Raw genomic sequence first — 19,681 nt, forward strand, 5'->3', positions numbered from 1 at the left:
GGCGAATTAAAAGGCCGTCATTCCATAGGAGGCAGCCGTCATTCCGCGTCAGGTTACATGTTTACGAGAGTAGGGGTGTAGGCGGGCATATTTGGAAAAGGATGAGCGCGTGCGCTATGAGGATCACCGTAACATCGGGGTCTTAATATCGCATAATGGAGCTGCTTTAATGCTATTTTGGTTTCAGGATGGCGAATTAAAAGGCCGTCATTCCATAGGAGGCAGCCGTCATTCCGCGTCATTCAGCATGTAACATATGTGTAATGGTCTTAGCAAGAAGTATACCGAAAATATAGTTGATATGTGCAATAATTTCAGAAATATTAATATAAAAGTCATTTTCTCCCATTATAGTCAATTGGCTTTCCTTATCTGCAGACAACACTGTCATTCCACTGTCATTCCACTGTGCTATTTTAATGCTATTTTGGCTTCAGGATGGCAAATTAAAAGGCCGTCATTCCATAGGAGGCAGCCGTCATTCCGCGTCAGGTGACATGTTTACGAGAGTAGGGGTGTAGACGGGCATATTTGGAAAAGGATGAGCGCGTGCGCTATGGGGATCACCGTAAAATCGGGGTCTTAATATCGCATAATGGAGCTGCTTTAATGCTATTTTGGCTTCAGGATGGAGAATTAAAAGGCCGTCATTCCATAGGAGGCAGCCGTCATTCCGCGTCATTCTGCATGTAAAATATGTGTAATGGTCTTCGCAAGAAGTATACCAAAAATATAGTTGATATGTGCAATAATTTCAGAAATATTAATATATAAGTCATTTTCTCCCATTATAGTCAATTGGCATTCCTTTTCTGCAGACAACACTGTCATTCCACTGTCATTCCACTGTGCTATTTTAATGCTATTTTGGCTTCAGGATGGCGAATTAAAAGGCCGTCATTCCATAGGAGGCAGCCGTTATTCCGCGTCAGGTGACATGTTTACGAGAGTAGGGGTGTAGGCGGGCATATTTGGAAAAGGAAGAGCGCGTGCGCTATGGGGATCACCGTAACTTCGGGGTCTTAATATCGCATATTGGAGCTGCTTTAATGCTATTTTGGCTTCAGGATGGCGAATTAAAAGGCCGTCATTCCATAGGAGGCAGCCGTCATTCCGCGTCAGGTGACATGTTTACGAGAGTAGGGGTGTAGGCGGGCATATTTGGAAAAGGATGAGCGCGTGCGCTATGGGGATCACCGTAACATCGGGGTCTTAATATCGCATATTGGAGCTGCTTTAATGCTATTTTGGCTTCAGGATGGCGAATTAAAAGGCCGTCATTCCATAGGAGGCAGCCGTCATTCCGCTTCACGTGACATGTTTACGAGAGTAGGGGTGTAGGCGGGCATATTTGGAAAAGGATGAGCGCGTGCGCTATGTGGATCACCGTAACATCGGGGTCTTAATATCGCATAATGGAGCTGCTTTAATGCTATTTTGGCTTCAGGATGGAGAATTAAAAGGCCGTCATTCCATAGGAGGCAGCCGTCATTCCGCGTCATTCTGCATGTAAAATATGTGTAATGGTCTTAGCAAGAAGTATACCAAAAATATAGTTGATATGTGCAATAATTTCAGAAATATTAATATATAAGTCATTTTCTCCCATTATAGTCAATTGGCATTCCTTATCTGCAGACAACACTGTCATTCCACTGTGCTATTTTAATGCTATTTTGGCTTCAGGATGGCGAATTAAAAGGCTGTCATTCCATAGGAGGCAGCCGTCATTCCGCGTCAGGTGACATGTTTACGAGAGTAGGGGTGTAGGCGGGCATATTTGGAAAAGGATGAGCGCGTGCGCTATGGGGATCACCGTAACATCGGGGTCTTAATATCGCATATTGGAGCTGCTTTAATGCTATTTTGGCTTCAGGATGGCGAATTAAAAGGCCGTCATTCCATAGGAGGCAGCCGTCATTCCGCGTCACGTGACATGTTTACGAGAGTAGGGGTGTAGGCGGGCATATTTGGAAAAGGATGAGCGCGTGCGCTATGGGGATCACCGTAACATCGGGGTCTTAATATCACATAATGGAGCTGCTTTTATGCTATTTTGGCTTCAGGATGGAGAATTAAAAGGCCGTCATTCCATAGGAGGCAGCCGTCATTCCGCGTTATTCTGCATGTAAAATATGTGTAATGGTCTTAGCAAGAAGTATACCAAAAATATAGTTGATATGTGCAATAATTTCAGAAATATTAATATATAAGTCATTTTCTCCCATTATAGTCAATTGGCATTCCTTATCTGCAGACAACACTGTCATTCCACTGTCATTCCACTGTGCTATTCTAATGCTATTTTGGCTTCAGGATGGCGAATTAAAAGGCCGTCATTCCATAGGAGGCAGCCGTCATTCCGCGTCACGTGACATGTTTACGAGAGTAGGGGTGTAGGCGGGCATATTTGGAAAAGGATGAGCGCGTGCGCTATGGGGATCACCGTAACATCGGGGTCTTAATATCGCATATTGGAGCTGCTTTAATGCTATTTTGGCTTTAGGATGGCGAATTAAAAGGCCGTCATTCCATAGGAGGCAGCCGTCATTCCGCATCACGTGACATGTTTACGAGAGATGGGGTGTAGGCGGGCATATTTAGAAAAGGATGAGCGCGTGCGCTATGGGGATCACCGTAACATCGGGGTCTTAATATCGCATAATGGAGCTGCTTTTATGCTATTTTGGCTTCAGGATGGCGAATTAAAAGGCCGTCATTCCATAGGAGGCAGCCGTCATTCCGCAATATTCTGCATGTAAAATATGTGTAATGGTCTTAGCAAGAAGTATACCAAAAATATAGTTGATATGTGCAATATTTTCAGAAATATTAATATAAAAGTCATTTTCTCCCATTATAGTCAATTGGCATTCCTTATCTGCAGACAACACTGTCATTCCACTGTCATTCCACTGTGCTATTTTAATGCTATTTTGGCTTCAGGATGGCGTATTAAAAGGCCGTCATTCCATAGGAGGCAGCCGTCATTCCGCGTCACGTGACATGTTTACGAGAGTAGGGGTGTAGGCGGGCATATTTGGAAAAGGATGAGCGCGTGCGCTATGGGGATCACCGTAACATCGGGGTCTTAATATCGCATATTGGAGCTGCTTTAATGCTATTTTGGCTTCAGGATGGCGAATTAAAAGGCCGTCATTCCATAGGAGGCAGCCGTCATTCCGCGTCACGTGACATGTTTACGAGAGTAGGGGTGTAGGCGGGCATATTTGGAAAAGGATGAGCGCGTGCGCTATGGGGATCACCGTAACATCGGGGTCTTAATATCGCATAATGGAGCTGCTTTTATGCTATTTTGGCTTCAGGATGGCGAATTAAAAGGCCGTCATTCCATAGGAGGCAGCCGTCATTCCGCAATATTCTGCATGTAAAATATGTGTAATGGTCTTAGCAAGAAGTATACGAAAAATATAGTTGATATGTGCAAAAATTTCAGAAATATTAATATAAAAGTCATTTTCTCCCATTATAGTCAATTGGCATTCCTTATCTGCAGACAACACTCTCATTCCACTGTCATTCCACTGTGCTATTTTAATGCTATTTTGGCTTCAGGATGGCGAATTAAAAGGCCGTCATTCCATAGGAGGCAGCCGTCATTCCGCGTCACGTGACATGTTTACGAGAGTAGGGGTGTAGGCGGGCATATTTGGAAAAGGATGAGCGCGTGCGCTATGGGGATCACCGTAACATCGGGGTCTTAATATTGCATAATGGAGCTGCTTTAATGCTATTTTGGCTTCAGGATGGTGAATTAAAAGGCTGTCATTCCATAGGAGGCAGCCGTCATTCCGCGTCAGGTGACATGTTTACGAGAGTAGGGGTGTAGGCGGGCATATTTGGAAAAGGATGAACGCGTGCACTATGGGGATCACCGTAACATCGGGGTCTTAATATCGCATAATGGAGCTGCTTTAATGCTATTTTGGCTTCAGGATGGCGAATTAAAAGGCCGTCATTCCATAGGAGGCAGCCGTCATTCCACGTCAGGTGACATGTTTACGAGAGTAGGGGTGTAGGCGGGCATATTTGGAAAAGGATGAGCGCGTGCGCTATGGGGATCACCGTTACTTCGGGGTCTTAATATCGCATAATGGAGCTGCTTTAATGCTATTTTGGCTTCAGGATGGCGAATTAAAAGGCCGTCATTCCATAGGAGGCAGCATTCATTCCGCGTCATTCAGCATGTAACATATGTGTAATGGTCTTAGCAAGAAGTATACCGAAAATATAGTTGATATGTGCAATATTTTCAGAAATATTAATATAAAAGTCATTTTCTCCCATTATAGTCAATTGGCATTCCTTATCTGCAGACAACACTGTCATTCCACTGTCATTCCACTGTGCTATTTTAATGCTATTTTGGCTTCAGGATGGCGAATTAAAAGGCCGTCATTCCATAGGAGGCAGCCGTCATTCCGCGTCACGTGACATGTTTACGAGAGTAGGGGTGTGATTGGGCAAATTTGGAAAAGTATGAGCGCGTGCGCTATGGGGATCACCGTAACATCGGGGTCTTAATATCGCATATTGGAGCTGCTTTAATGCTATTTTGGCTTCAGGATGGCGAATTAAAAGGCCGTCATTTCATAGGAGGCAGCCGTCATTCTGCGTCACGTGACATGTTTACGAGATTAGGGGTGTAGGCGGGCATATTTGGAAAAGGATGAGCGCGTGCGCTATGGGGATCACCGTAACATCGGGGTCTTAATATCGCATAATGGAGCTGCTTTAATGCTATTTTGGCTTCAGGATGGCGAATTAAAAGGCCGTCATTCCATAGGATGAAGCCGTCATTCCGCGTCAGGTGACATGTTTATGAGAGTAGGGGTGTAGACGGGCATATTTGGAAAAGGATGAGCGCGTGCGCTATGGGGATCACCGTAACATCGGGGTCTTAATATCGCATAATGGAGCTGCTTTAATGCTATTTTGGCTTCAGGATGGAGAATTAAAAGGCCGTCATTCCATAGGAGGCAGCCGTCATTCCGCGTCATTCTGCATGTAAAATATGTGTAATGGTCTTAGCAAGAAGTATACCAAAAATATAGTTGATATGTGCAATAATTTCAGAAATATTAATATATAAGTCATTTTCTCCCATTATAGTTGTGATGATCCCGGGGTCATGCAGCAGCGCAGCGCGACTTATGCCTAACGCAGAGCCCCAGGGTCACTCCGAGATCCAAAGATCGCACAGGAATACACAATAGCAAAGGTACTGAAGGGTTAATCAGCCATCTTGTTTCTATTGAGGGGTTAATCAGCCATCTTGTTTCTCTGTGTCTGTCCCTGCTGATTTCAAGGTGGTTATATCCTGGCTCTTTTCCAGTACTCGCTGCTATCATAAACTTTGTTACTTTCCTTAGACACTGTACATTCTGTGCTTTCTCATAACTAATGAATACTACACAAAGGCGATGTATAAGCCACCCCACAAAGACACTGCTATTTCCCTACCTCTGCACCAAATATTAACCAATCATGTAATTGAACCAACGTCGTTTGTTGTGTATAAATATGTTGTTTTCGTCATCATTAAATCAGAGTTCAACCTTGTATCTGTGGTCATCGTTACTGGTCATATCATATGAGGTTACACTCTCACGGAGCTCTAAGGGGTCTTCACACTGAGGTCAAATAAGGTAATTAATATATGAGGAAATCGATACATCGGCGCATGATCGATTTCCCAACAGAGCTGGGGGCTCGGCCACCGGGATGCGAGGTTCATTCCTACACAGATGTCATAAAGATTTTACAGTCTGCCTGAATCTGTTGTGAGGTTACGGACATACTCGATCCTGAACCTGTGACACCATGCCTGGGGTATGTTGAATGTCTTATATAGAAGTTAGAGTCTTCTATCATAGAAGTTAAAGTCTTCTATTTTTGTGCACATAACCTGATCTGGGATCAGATGCCGTACTTGGAGTACGAAGGAGACCTGGGGTCTTTAGTCTATTTTTGTGCACATAACCTGATCTGGGATCAGATGCCGTACTTGGAGTACGAAGGAGACCTGGGGTCTTTAGTCTAAATAGTACCTCACTTTGAACGCCCATTCTTTATTGGCCAATTGTCTTTATTGTATTGTCTTAAAGTATAAGTTTTTCTTTCATTCAATATCCCTGTGTGATTGGTGAGTATACACACTCGTGATATCTGTATTTCCTTGTAAACCGTGCGGCTGGTAAGTTCACGCACAATAACTTCACCATTTGTCTAATCTGACTACTGTATGCCAATAGACTTGCGGACTTTATGCTCTCCTTCTCGGAGTAACGCAATGTGAGGCTTCACATACAGTTCTCAGCAACAAAACCACTGGACTCTATCCACTGTCACGTAGACAGTCTGTGGTTTCCACTAACAAAATCATTATACATTTAAAAATTTTTATGAGATGTCTAAAGTGAATACATAATTCTAAAAGTGAACAGACAAAGACTAACTCTCGCAGATTGCTGCTATAGGTGTACCTGCCTTTCTGTGACAGTGCCCCTAGTCTGTAAACTTTGAATTTTTCACGCTCTCATATTATAGTCACATATGTCACATCCTAGACACCCACAAATAGGAAACTGTGAAGATTGCCAGTGTAGTATAGTACTCTGGTACCATAACCCTGAAAGAGACGATAGTATCTGCCAATAGTGAACTTATAAGGTTCAAATCTACACTCACGTCCCTGTCTAACGGTACTGTTGTAAAGGCGGTCCTTGTATTAGGCTGCCATCTGCGCACAGACGTTATTCAAAAATACATTGATACACAATCATACCCCGACATGGGTGGAAATAATAGTAAGAATAAAACAGTCTATCCACCCCCATTACCTAGTGAAATATGTAAGGAATATGTTGCCCACAAATTATTACCTTGTTAATCCATGAGGTGGACAATATAATAGATGGGACTGGAATCAAGTCCCCAGTATTAATACCCCGATCCCTGCAATATAGTAAACAGCTGCAGACTATCCCCTTAACAAAGCACAGGAGATAACTGACATGTGGAATGAAATCACCGTACACCAGTTCAGCTTTGAAAGATCTATTTTCTGTTGAGCTCTCAGGGTGTACGGCGGATTCCTGCTAGGCTTCTGTGTCTTTGCTGGAAGAGGGGGGTTTGAGGGGGAAGCTGCAGTATTGGTCTCTCTCTCCCTAACACTGAACATCGCTGCCTATTGCAGTTTCATGTAAACAGAAACAGTGACAAATTTCTGGAAAAAAATTCAAGAAGTGTTGGACCAAGGAAGCAGGTCTGCCGCTTCTGCATAATGATAATTTACTTGTTTCTACTTTCATTAATAATCTGCTGCCGACTGTTTCAACTTGGACCTCTGATACAGTGAAGGATTTTGAAAAACATTTGTATGAAAGGGAAGCAGCAGGTTGTTTTGAAGTTAAAAGAAACACTGTCACACCATCACATACCCCGTTCACACGCTTCCAAAATCAAAACAATCCTAGGAGACAGAATAAACCATTCCGTCCTCCTAGAGACAGACTACCTCAGAGGGCTCCTGCGGGACCCCCACCCAACAGGCAGACAAGCTGCTATAATTATAAAAGGGATAGCCATTGGGCTAGAGACTGTCCGTTCCCTTCAAACAAACCCCGACAGGTCAGTAACCCCATACAGCCCAGTCAACCCAGACCAAGAGACAACCCCAGATTTCAGATTGACTGGCAGGGACTGACCTTAAAGGGCCATGACATAGGAAAACATGAATTTACTGTAATACCTGACTGCCCAATCAATTTGCTAGGCAGAGATCTTCTCTCTGTGCTAGAAATCATAATTAGTCCATCAGAAGCAGGAAAGGGAATTGATGTTTCATCACCACACTTGCTCATGACTGACAGTTCTGACCCAAACACAGAATTAGACACTGTAAATCCTCAGATATGGTCAACAGGACCTCAGATAATAAACTAATTAATTGTTCTGTAGATAGTACCAGACATCAATTCACTCATCTCAGCAATCCCTGCAAACGCAACCCACTTTAATGTCATAGATTTGAAAAACGCATTTTTAGCATTCCTATAGACACAGAGACCCAATTACTCTTTGTTTTTTCATTTGAAGGTAAACAATTAACCTGGTGTCGTTTACCCCAAGGCTATATTGACTCTCCAGTGGTCTATAGCATAGTCCTCCAAGCCACATTGGCTCCCTGGCACCCCCCCCATGGTTCTGTCCTGCTACAGTATGCAGATGATCTGCTTCTCTGTAGTACCACCGAGGAGGCCAGCCGGTTAGATGTTATCAGAATGTGGACACAAGGTGTCAAAAGCTAAACTGCAATGGTGTAAAACAAATGTCAATTACCTGGGTTTTGTACTCTCTGAGGGAGAAAGGAAAATCAGTCCACAACGCATACAGTCTGTATTGGGCCTGGTCACCCCAACTACCCAGAAGGATATGTTGTCTTTCTTGGGTATGGTAAGTTACTGCAGACAGTGGATTTCTGATTGTTCCTACTATGATAATATCTTGAGACAATGCACACTCAAAGACAAACCCAAGGTTATACAATGGTCAGATGAAATGTATTCTGCATTTAAAAAATTGAAAGAAATGTTAGTACAGAGTCCCGCGCTTGGTCTCCCGGACTATATGTTATCATTTCACTTGTTTGCAAGGGACACATGTACAACTATGGCGGGTGTACTGACCCAACTTCACGGAGGCAAAATGCGCCCTGTCGCATTTTTTTTCAAAAGTAATGCCTGTCACTGTGCAAGGAATGCCAGCTTGTCTTCGAGCACTGGCTGCCTGTGCAATGGTTGTTGAGATGTCCACATCACTTACATTAGGACATCCTACTGTGTTACATACCACACATAATGTCCTCTCCATCCTCAAAGGTCTACACACACAACACATGTCTGCCCAAAGACTCAGCGGCTATGAAGTACTCCTACTAGGGAATCCTTCTCTCACTGTAAAATACGCAACAAACTCAGAAGGACCTGTCCCTGTACTAAACGCACTTTTAGGTCTTAAAGGACCTGACGACGAGGCGCCGCCTCAACATGACTGTACTCTGACAATTGACTCAGAAACTTCACCCAGACAAGACATGTCGACTGTGCCTATCCCCGATGCCGACATAATATTTGTTGACGGCTCCTGCAGCCGTCCCAATGACAACACGTACCAGGCAGGATATGCAGTGGTTAAACTTCCAAACACCACCCTTGAAGCAAAGACAGTCCCCTTACAGTCAGCACAAGCTGCAGAACTCATTGCACTCACTCGAGCTTGTCACACTTACAAAAAACAAACCTGTCACAATTTACACAGACTCCAAATACGCTTACGGAGTTGTTCAGGCAACGCCGAGGCTTCACTGGCGCTGATGGGAAAGGCATATCACATGCGCAACTCATCACAGATCTCTTACACGCAATTACATTACCATCTCAAATTGCCATCCTTCATTGTAAAGCACACACTGGAGGAAAGGATGACATCAGCAAAGGCAACGCTCTCGCTGATACCGCTGCTAAACGTGCTGCCACTACAGCAACATATAACCTCACTCTTGCTATCATCTCGCCTCCTTCGCTAGATGATACATACCTACTGACAGAATTACAGGCTGCTGCCTCTAATTCAGATCTATCAGATTGGACATATCCAATATTGCAGAAGAATCCACGGACTGGATTAATCTGCAAAGAGGGGAAACCATGTATACCCCAAACCAGTGCATCATTGTTCATAGTACATTACCACGGAGTAGGACACCATAGTATAGTAACAACTACTTTACTCCTCTCCAATGATTTCTACATTACTAATGCCAAAGAACTTGTAAAACAGTACATCAGTAGATGTATAGTGTGTCTTAGAAACAACCCAAACAACCCAAATAAAGCAAGACACCAACATCTAGAATACCCAACCACACCATTCACACATCTTCAAATAGATTTTACACATATCAATAATGCAGGAAGCTTATCCCACTAAATCAGAAGATGCAAAAAAACAGTAGCCCGCATACTCACGCGAGAGATCATTCCGCGCTGAGGATGCCCGCTCCGAATCAATAGCGATAAAGGTTCAGCCTTCACAGCCAAAGTCACAGCAGAACTAGTCAAAGCACTGCAAATAGAATGGAAGTTTCACATTCCATATCACCCACAGAGAATGACTCCACAAAAGACTCTAGGTTACTCCCCCTTTGAAGTACCGATGGGCAGACCTTTCCCCACTCCCTGGGCAAAGAACCCTTTAGTTACCACAGAAGGAGACTTAGAAATAATAAGAGAAGAGTATGTCAGATCCCTAATACAGAAACTTAATGAAGTTGAACAAAATGTTATCTTTAAGAATCCTTCTCATCCACAGATACCCACTCACCCATTCAGGGTTGGAGACAAGGTCGTAGTGAAAGTGTTGCCGAGAAACAAGCACCCCGGAGACTTCACCTACGGACCAGAGACAGAAGTGGTCGCAGTCACCAGGACGGCTGTCCTCACCGACGAAGGACCAACGTGGATCCATTGCATCCAGAGTGAAGAAAATTCCACCTCCACCACACGTCAACACAGAGGTCGACACCGATCCCGAGACTGACACAGACGGGACGAGAGAGGTAATAACGGGGGCCAGTGGCTCTGACCTCCAACCTGGAGAAGACCTGCCGGCTGGAGGTGACGAGGAATCAGGGGTACAACATTCTGAAGCCAAGGACGACGCTACAGGATATGACTCCCCCCACCTTAGCCCTAGTGATTTTATTCGGGCTTGTTCTTTATAACTGTTTTGCTGAAGTTGATATTACTCAAAATGATGGACGCTTTACCTTCTGGTATAATTCTTCTAGCACGACTGTCGCTACTTTTATATTTTCTTATTGTGATATTGTATCTTGTTCAAACAATCAAGGCGGGAATCGAGGAGAACCACCGCTACCATGGCTGTGTAACATCCACCACACACCACACGCTGTAAGTCACGTATATATCTGTATCACTAGTACTTACTGGGGAGATTCTTGCAACTCATGGGGAGCTGTTGGGTGGAACACTAGAGCAGATACCACTGCCTTTGATATCAGCCAAGACTGGGGATATTACCCCGATGTTGGCATCCATAAATGGTCCAATGGTCGATCCTTACTAGCCCGTATGTCCCTACGAAAAAAGGGCACTTGCAATAGCCAATTTATCGTTAACCTAGAAAACCCAGCCCCCGGCGATGCCGGACTATATGTCATGGGTAAATATCAATCAGGAGAAAGCGGGGGGCCCAAGGGGAAGATTCCATTTAAAAGACATGTATGATAACCCAGAATACACCGCCCTCAAAACCACTGTAAAACCTAAAACACCATCATCATTCTTTAAACCACATGTCACTACTTTTAATGATATGTTGGCCATTGATAATCCCACGTATGAAGATACCATGTCTATGGAAACAGGTTTCTCTGATGTAAACTATTGGTTAGAATGGATGAAGTATAATGCCCGCAAGGTTAATCAAACTGATTGCTATGTGTGTGGAAAGTCCAGACCCCATTTAGGTACTGTACCCATACACATACCACCTGAACAGGATAAATGCTTTTTTAGTTTATACACTGACACTGTAATAGAAGAAGCCAAATGTGAACAATGGAAAAAGGAATACCCCATTATGACAAAGAATACCAACCCTGGTAGTACTATAACTATTTACCCCGGTAATTACACTTGTTATTTCTCTAATAGTACTGATCAAAATGTTGTACAATTGAAATTATTTCCTGATGGGTATTGTGCTGAAAGAAGACATATCACCATACCCACCATGAAGAAATCTTTGGGAGATATCTATTTTATCTGTGGAGATATGAAATTGAGGACAAAACTAAATAGCCCTTGGAAAGGAGAATGTGCCCTGGCAAAGATTATTATGCCCATTCACATCCTCCCAGCCAACCTTCCTCAACCTCCTCCCACAGGTAACACAAACACACACTCTAGAGCTAGGAGAGATGCCCCCAAGGAAAGTTTCGATCCACATATATATATCGATACTATTGGTGTCCCTCGGGGAGTTCCAGATGAATTTAAGGCTCGAGATGAAGTCGCTGCTGGCTTTGAGTCTCTAATTCCCCAGGTGACAATCAATAAGAACGTGGACTGGATAAATTATATATATTATAATCAGCAGCGTTTTGTTAATGATACTAGAGATGCTTTAAAAGGTATTGCTGAACAGTTGGAAGCTACATCACAAATGACATTTCAGAATCGTATGGCTTTAGATATGATGCTTGCCGAGAAAGGAGGAACCTGCGTGTACATAGGTAAGGTTGATGGATGCTGTACTTATATCCCAGACAACACAGGTCCTAATGGGAAAACTACCCTAGCTATTAAACATCTAGAAGATTTATCCATCGAACTCAAGAAGAACTCAGGTGTCACGGACCCCTGGAGTAGCTGGTTTGGATGGTTAAATGATTGGAAACACGCACTAACACAAATAGGCATGTTTATTCTCATTATAATTATTGTACTTATGATAGTAGGATATTGTGTCTTTCCCATATGTAAGAAGATTGGTTCCAAGTACCTGGATAATGTAACACCTGCTATGTACACTGATCTCGCCAAAAGCCTTCCCTCACCAGAAGATTATAGTGAATATGTTAAAATCCATCGTACCAAACAAGATGCCATCTACAAGAATCAAATTGTCTAAAAAGGACATTGATTCTAAGAGGGGATTGAAGGGTTAATCAGCCATCTTGTTTCTATTGAGGGGTTAATCAGCCATCTTGTTTCTCTGTGTCTGTCCCTGCTGATTTCAAGGTGGTTATATCCTGGCTCTTTTCCAGTACTCGCTGCTATCATAAACTTTGTTACTTTCCTTAGACACTGTACATTCTGTGCTTTCTCATAACTAATGAATACTACACAAAGGCGATGTATAAGCCACCCCACAAAGACACTGCTATTTCCCTACCTCTGCACCAAATATTAACCAATCATGTAATTGAACCAACGTCGTTTGTTGTGTATAAATATGTTGTTTTCGTCATCATTAAATCAGAGTTCAACCTTGTATCTGTGGTCATCGTTACTGGTCATATCATATGAGGTTACACTCTCACGGAGCTCTAAGGGGTCTTCACACTGAGGTCAAATAAGGTAATTAATATATGAGGAAATCGATACATCGGCGCATGATCGATTTCCCAACAGGTACAAAAGTATTACCTTTATTTTACACACGGGTTATACATGTAAAATCAGCAATTACAGTCTATATACAATATATACAGAAAGGCCATCAGTATTAGTCACGTTATCAGAACCTTACCACGACACCACTCAGGTTAGCTTCAGATGGACAGGACCCGCAAGTCCACAACTTCCAGCGCTGATGCTCAGTCACTTCTCTTCCTTCTCTCCCTCCAAACACCCACTTACATCCCAAAGGCACCCCTCTCCCCCTCCCTCAGGAATTCTTAACCCTTCCTATGCTGGGTGCAGTTGCATGAATGTAACAGGGTCTCCTATTACCTGTCCATTGGCTGATTAACTCACTCCGTTCATCTGGCTTTGAAGCTTGTGTACGTGAGGGATTTCACACCTTCATGTGAACAGATCTCTTCTCTGGAGACTGACCCTGGTGTTATCCATCCTTAGCCTCTTGTTATTTGGGGGGGGGGAGTGTATGTCTCTGCCACTACCTGTAGTCTCTGTTACTAAACAGCCTATAAAGAGGCTCTTTGATCCCTGAACCAAAAACTATAAACAAACTGACCAGATTCTAATCTAAGCGTTTGGTCACTTCTACCCGGACCATTTGTCTCCACATATACAGTTACAATATTTAAGTAATACGCATTTGGGAAGACTGCCATAATTAACTTCATAGTCACAAATCCCTTATTCATGATACCATCGCAGTTTACTAAGAACATTACCTGGAGGCAGTGACGTAACCACGGGCAACGCTGATCCTCCCTCCCAGTTTCTCCTGTGCCCAGAAACTATCTTCTTGTCTTTATATGCATATGTAACAGTATGGGATACAGTATACAAAGCTTTGGGAACATATTACAGTCATTTACATAACATGAGGGAATATTTCCCTCCAGTAGCACACATACTCAGCCTAATGGAATAACCTGTTTGGATTATTCAGTATAACATATTATTATTGTCTGACATACAGCCCTGTGATGTCCCCTGTATGCAGCAGTCTGGGGAACACAGCTCAGATATGAATACAGTCAGTATAACGTCCTATTATTGTCCGACATACAGCCCTGTGATGTCCCCTGTATACAGCAGTCTGGGGAACACAGCTCAGATATGAATACAGTCAGTGATAATATCCGGTTATCGCCGGCATTTTGCAATTCTCTTTGCTGAAGCGCAGAAAGAGGCGGGAGAACAACATATGACGGAAAGGGGCGTGGCCTGGTTCCGTCACACAGCACCCCTGTTGTTTACCGCCGCTGCGATTCACGGCTACACAATGTCCCTGCGTATTGCTTATCCCTGGCCCTCCTGGGCTCAGCCATTCACAGTTTATCGCACAACCTCCAGTACTCCTGGTACAGGGTTTTCCACTGTCAGGTGGGAATGTTTCCTCCTCGCCTTCCCTTTTGGTTGTTCCTCCTCCCTCCGCCTCTGGCGCAACTGGGAGGGGCCCGATCTGCGCACGCAGACCAGCATCAGGGAACCTGGCCGCTCTTAAGAACAGTGCTGATGTTGGCTGCAGAGGAGCGGCGGGTACCGACAATGTCCCTCCCTCAAACGCTTTCACATCCACCCCACTTGGGTCTGAAACCTCCCCCAGCCCCTGAAGCTGCTGGGCCTCCCCTGGGCAACCTTCCATCCATGTCTGTTCATCCACCTTGCAGGGCCTCAGCACACTCTGCCCCCACCTGCCCTCAGCACTAGGCAGTGGCCCAGGGAATTCTCCTTCACACCATGGCTGCAGAAGAGCAGGGGGTATCCGCAATCCTTCCCTGGCTCTTCCCTTAAAAGCCCCCACAAACACCTCCCCCAGTTCTAAATGGTCCTCTGGACCCTTACGTGATGCTTGAAGGTCCTTGCTGGTGGGATCCTTCTCCCCCACCTCCCAGGGCCTGAGCACACCCAGCCTCCACCTTCCCTCAGCAGCAGGCAGCGGTCCTAGGGATTCTCCTTCACACAATGGCTGCAGAGAAGCAGGGGGTATCCGCGAGTCTCCCCCTGATTTACCCACAATCCCCCCCCTTGGGTCGAACACCTCCCCCAGCCCTTTGAACAATAACTGCTGGGCCTCCCCTGGGCAAACTTCCATCTTCCCCAGGGTGCACTGCTTCCCCAGCCTGGCTATGAGAGGGACTGGTGGGGTGGCATTGTACGGCAGCACTGCTGGCATCTCCCTTACAGCCCCAGGTGCCAACTCACATTCTCTTGCTCGTGCCATGCTGGGTGGTAAGGTGTCTTCCTCTGAGGCGCAGGGGGGTGCTGAGCTATGCCTCTGACCATCCCCTCCATGTTTGCTTGCTTGGCTGCCTGTTTGCTGCAGCGGCTCCCCGGGCACATAATTACAGTCAGTCACTCTTGCAGGGGACTCGCAGAAGCGCTGCACCCCAGCCTCTACTCCCTGCTCTGGCACCCCGGTCACATACCTGCCTTTTGACTTCAGCTCCTCCTGGCTCTGATGGCTAAGTGGGAACAGTCCTGGATAATCCTCCTGGGGTGGTAGAGTGGCAGAGCGCACCCCAGACACACTTCCTTCCATCTCCCCCTGCTGAATATGCTGGGGCTCCTGGGGCAAGATGCCCTCATTCGCTGGGCCGCTGGTGGTCATGTAGGGGAGAAGTACTGCCCCCTCTGCTGGGGCACAATCCTTGCAGACCCTCTGGCCGCTAGTTTCAAAGTCTCCATCTCCCACATCTGCAAAAGGGAAGATGTACTGCCATTCTTCCTGGGGTGCCAATTTTGGGTGCACCCCCATCCTTTGGCTAGCTGCTTGGAGCAGTGGCTGACCACTGCTTTGTACCTCCTGTGGCGAGGACTCAGCCATCACAGTCCCAGCCTCCGAGATCTGCTCTGCTCTGGGGCTAGTCTCTGGGGCAACCCCTGCACTGTATACTGGTACTGCTCCATCTATCACGGGCTCCATGTGCGCCAGTCCGTCACCACCATGTGGGGCCACAGTGCCCAGCTCTGCCACACTACTCGGCACAATGCAGGGGGAATAAATATCCTCTTCCCGATATCCATCTGCCACAATCACAGTCCATGATGTTAGGGCTCCTTTAGAGTCCGGGGTCCCTGGTGCGATATCACAGGGACACTCCACAGCTAGTTGCTCATTTCCCAACTCACTGAATGGGAACAGTTCTGTGATTTCTCCCTGTGTCAGTGGGGAATCTAGTTCTGTGGCTCTCTGAGGATGCATGAGCCGCAGCAGCCGCTGTTCCTCTGCCTCCACCCTCAGACACTGGTCCAGCCACTCTGGAGAATTCAGCTGTCCCTGTGCCCGGGCGACCCTCTCTGCATTATCATAACAGTGCAGGAGACACTGTAACTGCTCCTGGACACTTCTCAGTTCTCCTGGACACAGGACCCAGTTCCTATACACGCTGAACGCATGTAGCGGGTCCTCTTGTTGCTCGTACACCCATCGGATAAGAGTGCAGTGTGAGCGGCCTTCGGGGGGTGTGCTGCATCGTAGCCTCCATTCGTCAGTTAGGTCCTCCAGACTCATTCTCGCTAATGGAGCTCCAGATTCTGCAGGCCACAGTTCCTCTGCCTCCCCCCCTGGGATCTCGGTAGTGGACCCCTCGGTCATCCACCCCGGTGGCACCATCAACTCCTCCTCCCTTTGAGTTCTCTTTGCGGGCTCCTTCCCAGGAACCACGTTACCCGGTGCTGGCACGCTGGCCGCAGCGATCCGGCTTCTATGCATTAGCTGATGCGTGGCGTTACTTACTTCTGTGACAAAAGCCTTCCACGCCACCGTATGCAGCAGGTTTCCTGCAGCAGCCTCAGATACATACTGCTTAAATTCATCGGTCAGGTAAGCTGCTTTCTCCTCTGTAGTAGCTCCTGTCCATACATTAATCCACCGATATGCTGCTTCCCAATCCTCCCAGAGAGGCTGCATCAGCGTGGATGGGCTTCTCCAGTCCCATTCCTCAGCCAGACGACTCCATGACGATTCCTCATCTATGAGCCTCACTGCTCTGGGTGACTGTGGGCACCTCTTGCCTCTCTTTGGACGTCTCTGTCCTTTTCCTGGAGCCATTCTCCACACGGGCTGCACTCGTAGAGCTTGGTCAGCGTCACTTGCTGGACCCCCTTACGTCAGCTTCCGCTTCTGGGCCACGGCACACTCCGCCGTTCCCTCGCTTGCAGGGATTGTCCCCTGGACAAGCCGGCACTTAAGCGGAATTCTTCCCTCGCTTAATGCCCTCGCAAAGTATACTTTTTCTTCTCCCCGGCATCCTTGTTAGGAACAATGGTTACCAGGTCCCTCAAACATGAGCTAATACTGGCCAATTACTGGCTATTGTGTTTCCAGAGCCTGGTCGCATCAAGATACGAGCCCCTAGCTCTCCCTCCTTTGGGTGTGCGATCCCCACCGCTTGCCACCAATTGTGATGATCCCGGGGTCATGCAGCAGCGCAGCGCGACTTATGCCTAACGCAGAGCCCCAGGGTCACTCCGAGATCCAAAGATCGCACAGGAATACACAATAGCAAAGGTACAAAAGTATTACCTTTATTTTACACACGGGTTATACATGTAAAATCAGCAATTACAGTCTATATACAATATATACAGAAAGGCCATCAGTATTAGTCACGTTATCAGAACCTTACCACGACACCACTCAGGTTAGCTTCAGATGGACAGGACCCGCAAGTCCACAACTTCCAGCGCTGATGCTCAGTCACTTCTCTTCCTTCTCTCCCTCCAAACACCCACTTACATCCCAAAGGCACCCCTCTCCCCCTCCCTCAGGAATTCTTAACCCTTCCTATGCTGGGTGCAGTTGCATGAATGTAACAGGGTCTCCTATTACCTGTCCATTGGCTGATTAACTCACTCCGTTCATCTGGCTTTGAAGCTTGTGTACGTGAGGGATTTCACACCTTCATGTGAACAGATCTCTTCTCTGGAGACTGACCCTGGTGTTATCCATCCTTAGCCTCTTGTTATTTGGGGGGGGGGAGTGTATGTCTCTGCCACTACCTGTAGTCTCTGTTACTAAACAGCCTATAAAGAGGCTCTTTGATCCCTGAACCAAAAACTATAAACAAACTGACCAGATTCTAATCTAAGCGTTTGGTCACTTCTACCCGGACCATTTGTCTCCACATATACAGTTACAATATTTAAGTAATACGCATTTGGGAAGACTGCCATAATTAACTTCATAGTCACAAATCCCTTATTCATGATACCATCGCAGTTTACTAAGAACATTACCTGGAGGCAGTGACGTAACCACGGGCAACGCTGATCCTCCCTCCCAGTTTCTCCTGTGCCCAGAAACTATCTTCTTGTCTTTATATGCATATGTAACAGTATGGGATACAGTATACAAAGCTTTGGGAACATATTACAGTCATTTACATAACATGAGGGAATATTTCCCTCCAGTAGCACACATACTCAGCCTAATGGAATAACCTGTTTGGATTATTCAGTATAACATATTATTATTGTCTGACATACAGCCCTGTGATGTCCCCTGTATGCAGCAGTCTGGGGAACACAGCTCAGATATGAATACAGTCAGTATAACGTCCTATTATTGTCCGACATACAGCCCTGTGATGTCCCCTGTATACAGCAGTCTGGGGAACACAGCTCAGATATGAATACAGTCAGTGATAATATCCGGTTATCGCCGGCATTTTGCAATTCTCTTTGCTGAAGCGCAGAAAGAGGCGGGAGAACAACATATGACGGAAAGGGGCGTGGCCTGGTTCCGTCACAATAGTCAATTGGCATTCCTTATCTGCAGACAACACTGTCATTCCACTGTCATTCCACTGTGCTATTTTAATGCTATTTTGGCTTCAGGATGGCGAATTAAAAGGCCGTCATTCCATAGGAGGCAGCCGTCATTCCGCGTCACGTGACATGTTTACGAGAGTAGGGGTGTAGGCGGGCATATTTGGAAAAGTATGAGCGCGTGCGCTTTGGGGATCACCGTAACATCGGGGTCTTAATATCGCATATTGGAGCTGCTTTAATGCTATTTTGGCTTCAGGATGGCGAATTAAAAGGCCGTCATTCCATAGGAGGCAGCCGTCATTCTGCGTCACGTGACATGTTTACGAGATTAGGGGTGTAGGCGGGCATATTTGGAAAAGGATGAGCGCGTGCGCTATGGGGATCACCGTAACATCGGGGTCTTAATATCGCATAATGGAGCTGCTTTAATGCTATTTTGGCTTCAGGATGGCGAATTAAAAGGCCGTCATTCCATAGGAGGCAGCCGTCATTCCGCGTCACGTGACATGTTTACGAGAGTAGGGGTGTAGGCGGGCATATTTGGAAAAGGATGAGCGCGTGCGCTATGGGGATCACCGTAACATCGGGGTCTTAATATCGCATAATGGAGCTGCTTTTATGCTATTTTGGCTTCAGGATGGCGAATTAAAAGGCCGTCA

At 45.9% G+C, this 19,681-nt stretch overlaps 1 protein-coding gene across 2 annotated transcripts; it reads left to right on the forward strand.

The window, feature by feature from the left end:
• Window positions 1-5,249: 5,249 nt before the first annotated feature.
• Window positions 5,250-13,104, forward strand: LOC146080730 (syncytin-1-like). 2 transcript variants are annotated; one of them, XM_083188311.1, is made up of 2 exons: window positions 5,250-5,669; window positions 10,396-13,104. In XM_083188311.1, exon 2 carries the CDS (start codon window positions 11,248-11,250, stop codon window positions 12,739-12,741), a length of 1,494 nt encoding a protein of 497 aa, XP_083044437.1. In that variant the 5' UTR covers window positions 5,250-5,669; window positions 10,396-11,247; the 3' UTR covers window positions 12,742-13,104. The 2 variants fall into 2 exon arrangements, with proteins under 2 accessions (XP_083044437.1, XP_083044438.1); XM_083188312.1 differs by lacking the exon at window positions 5,250-5,669 and adding an exon at window positions 9,634-10,319.
• The last annotated feature ends 6,577 nt before the right edge of the window (window positions 13,105-19,681 follow it).

Source organism: Crinia signifera, chromosome 5 (genome assembly GCF_055691185.1).
Source record: "Crinia signifera chromosome 5, ASM5569118v1, whole genome shotgun sequence".
NCBI classification, from domain to species: Eukaryota; Metazoa; Chordata; class Amphibia; order Anura; family Myobatrachidae; genus Crinia; species Crinia signifera.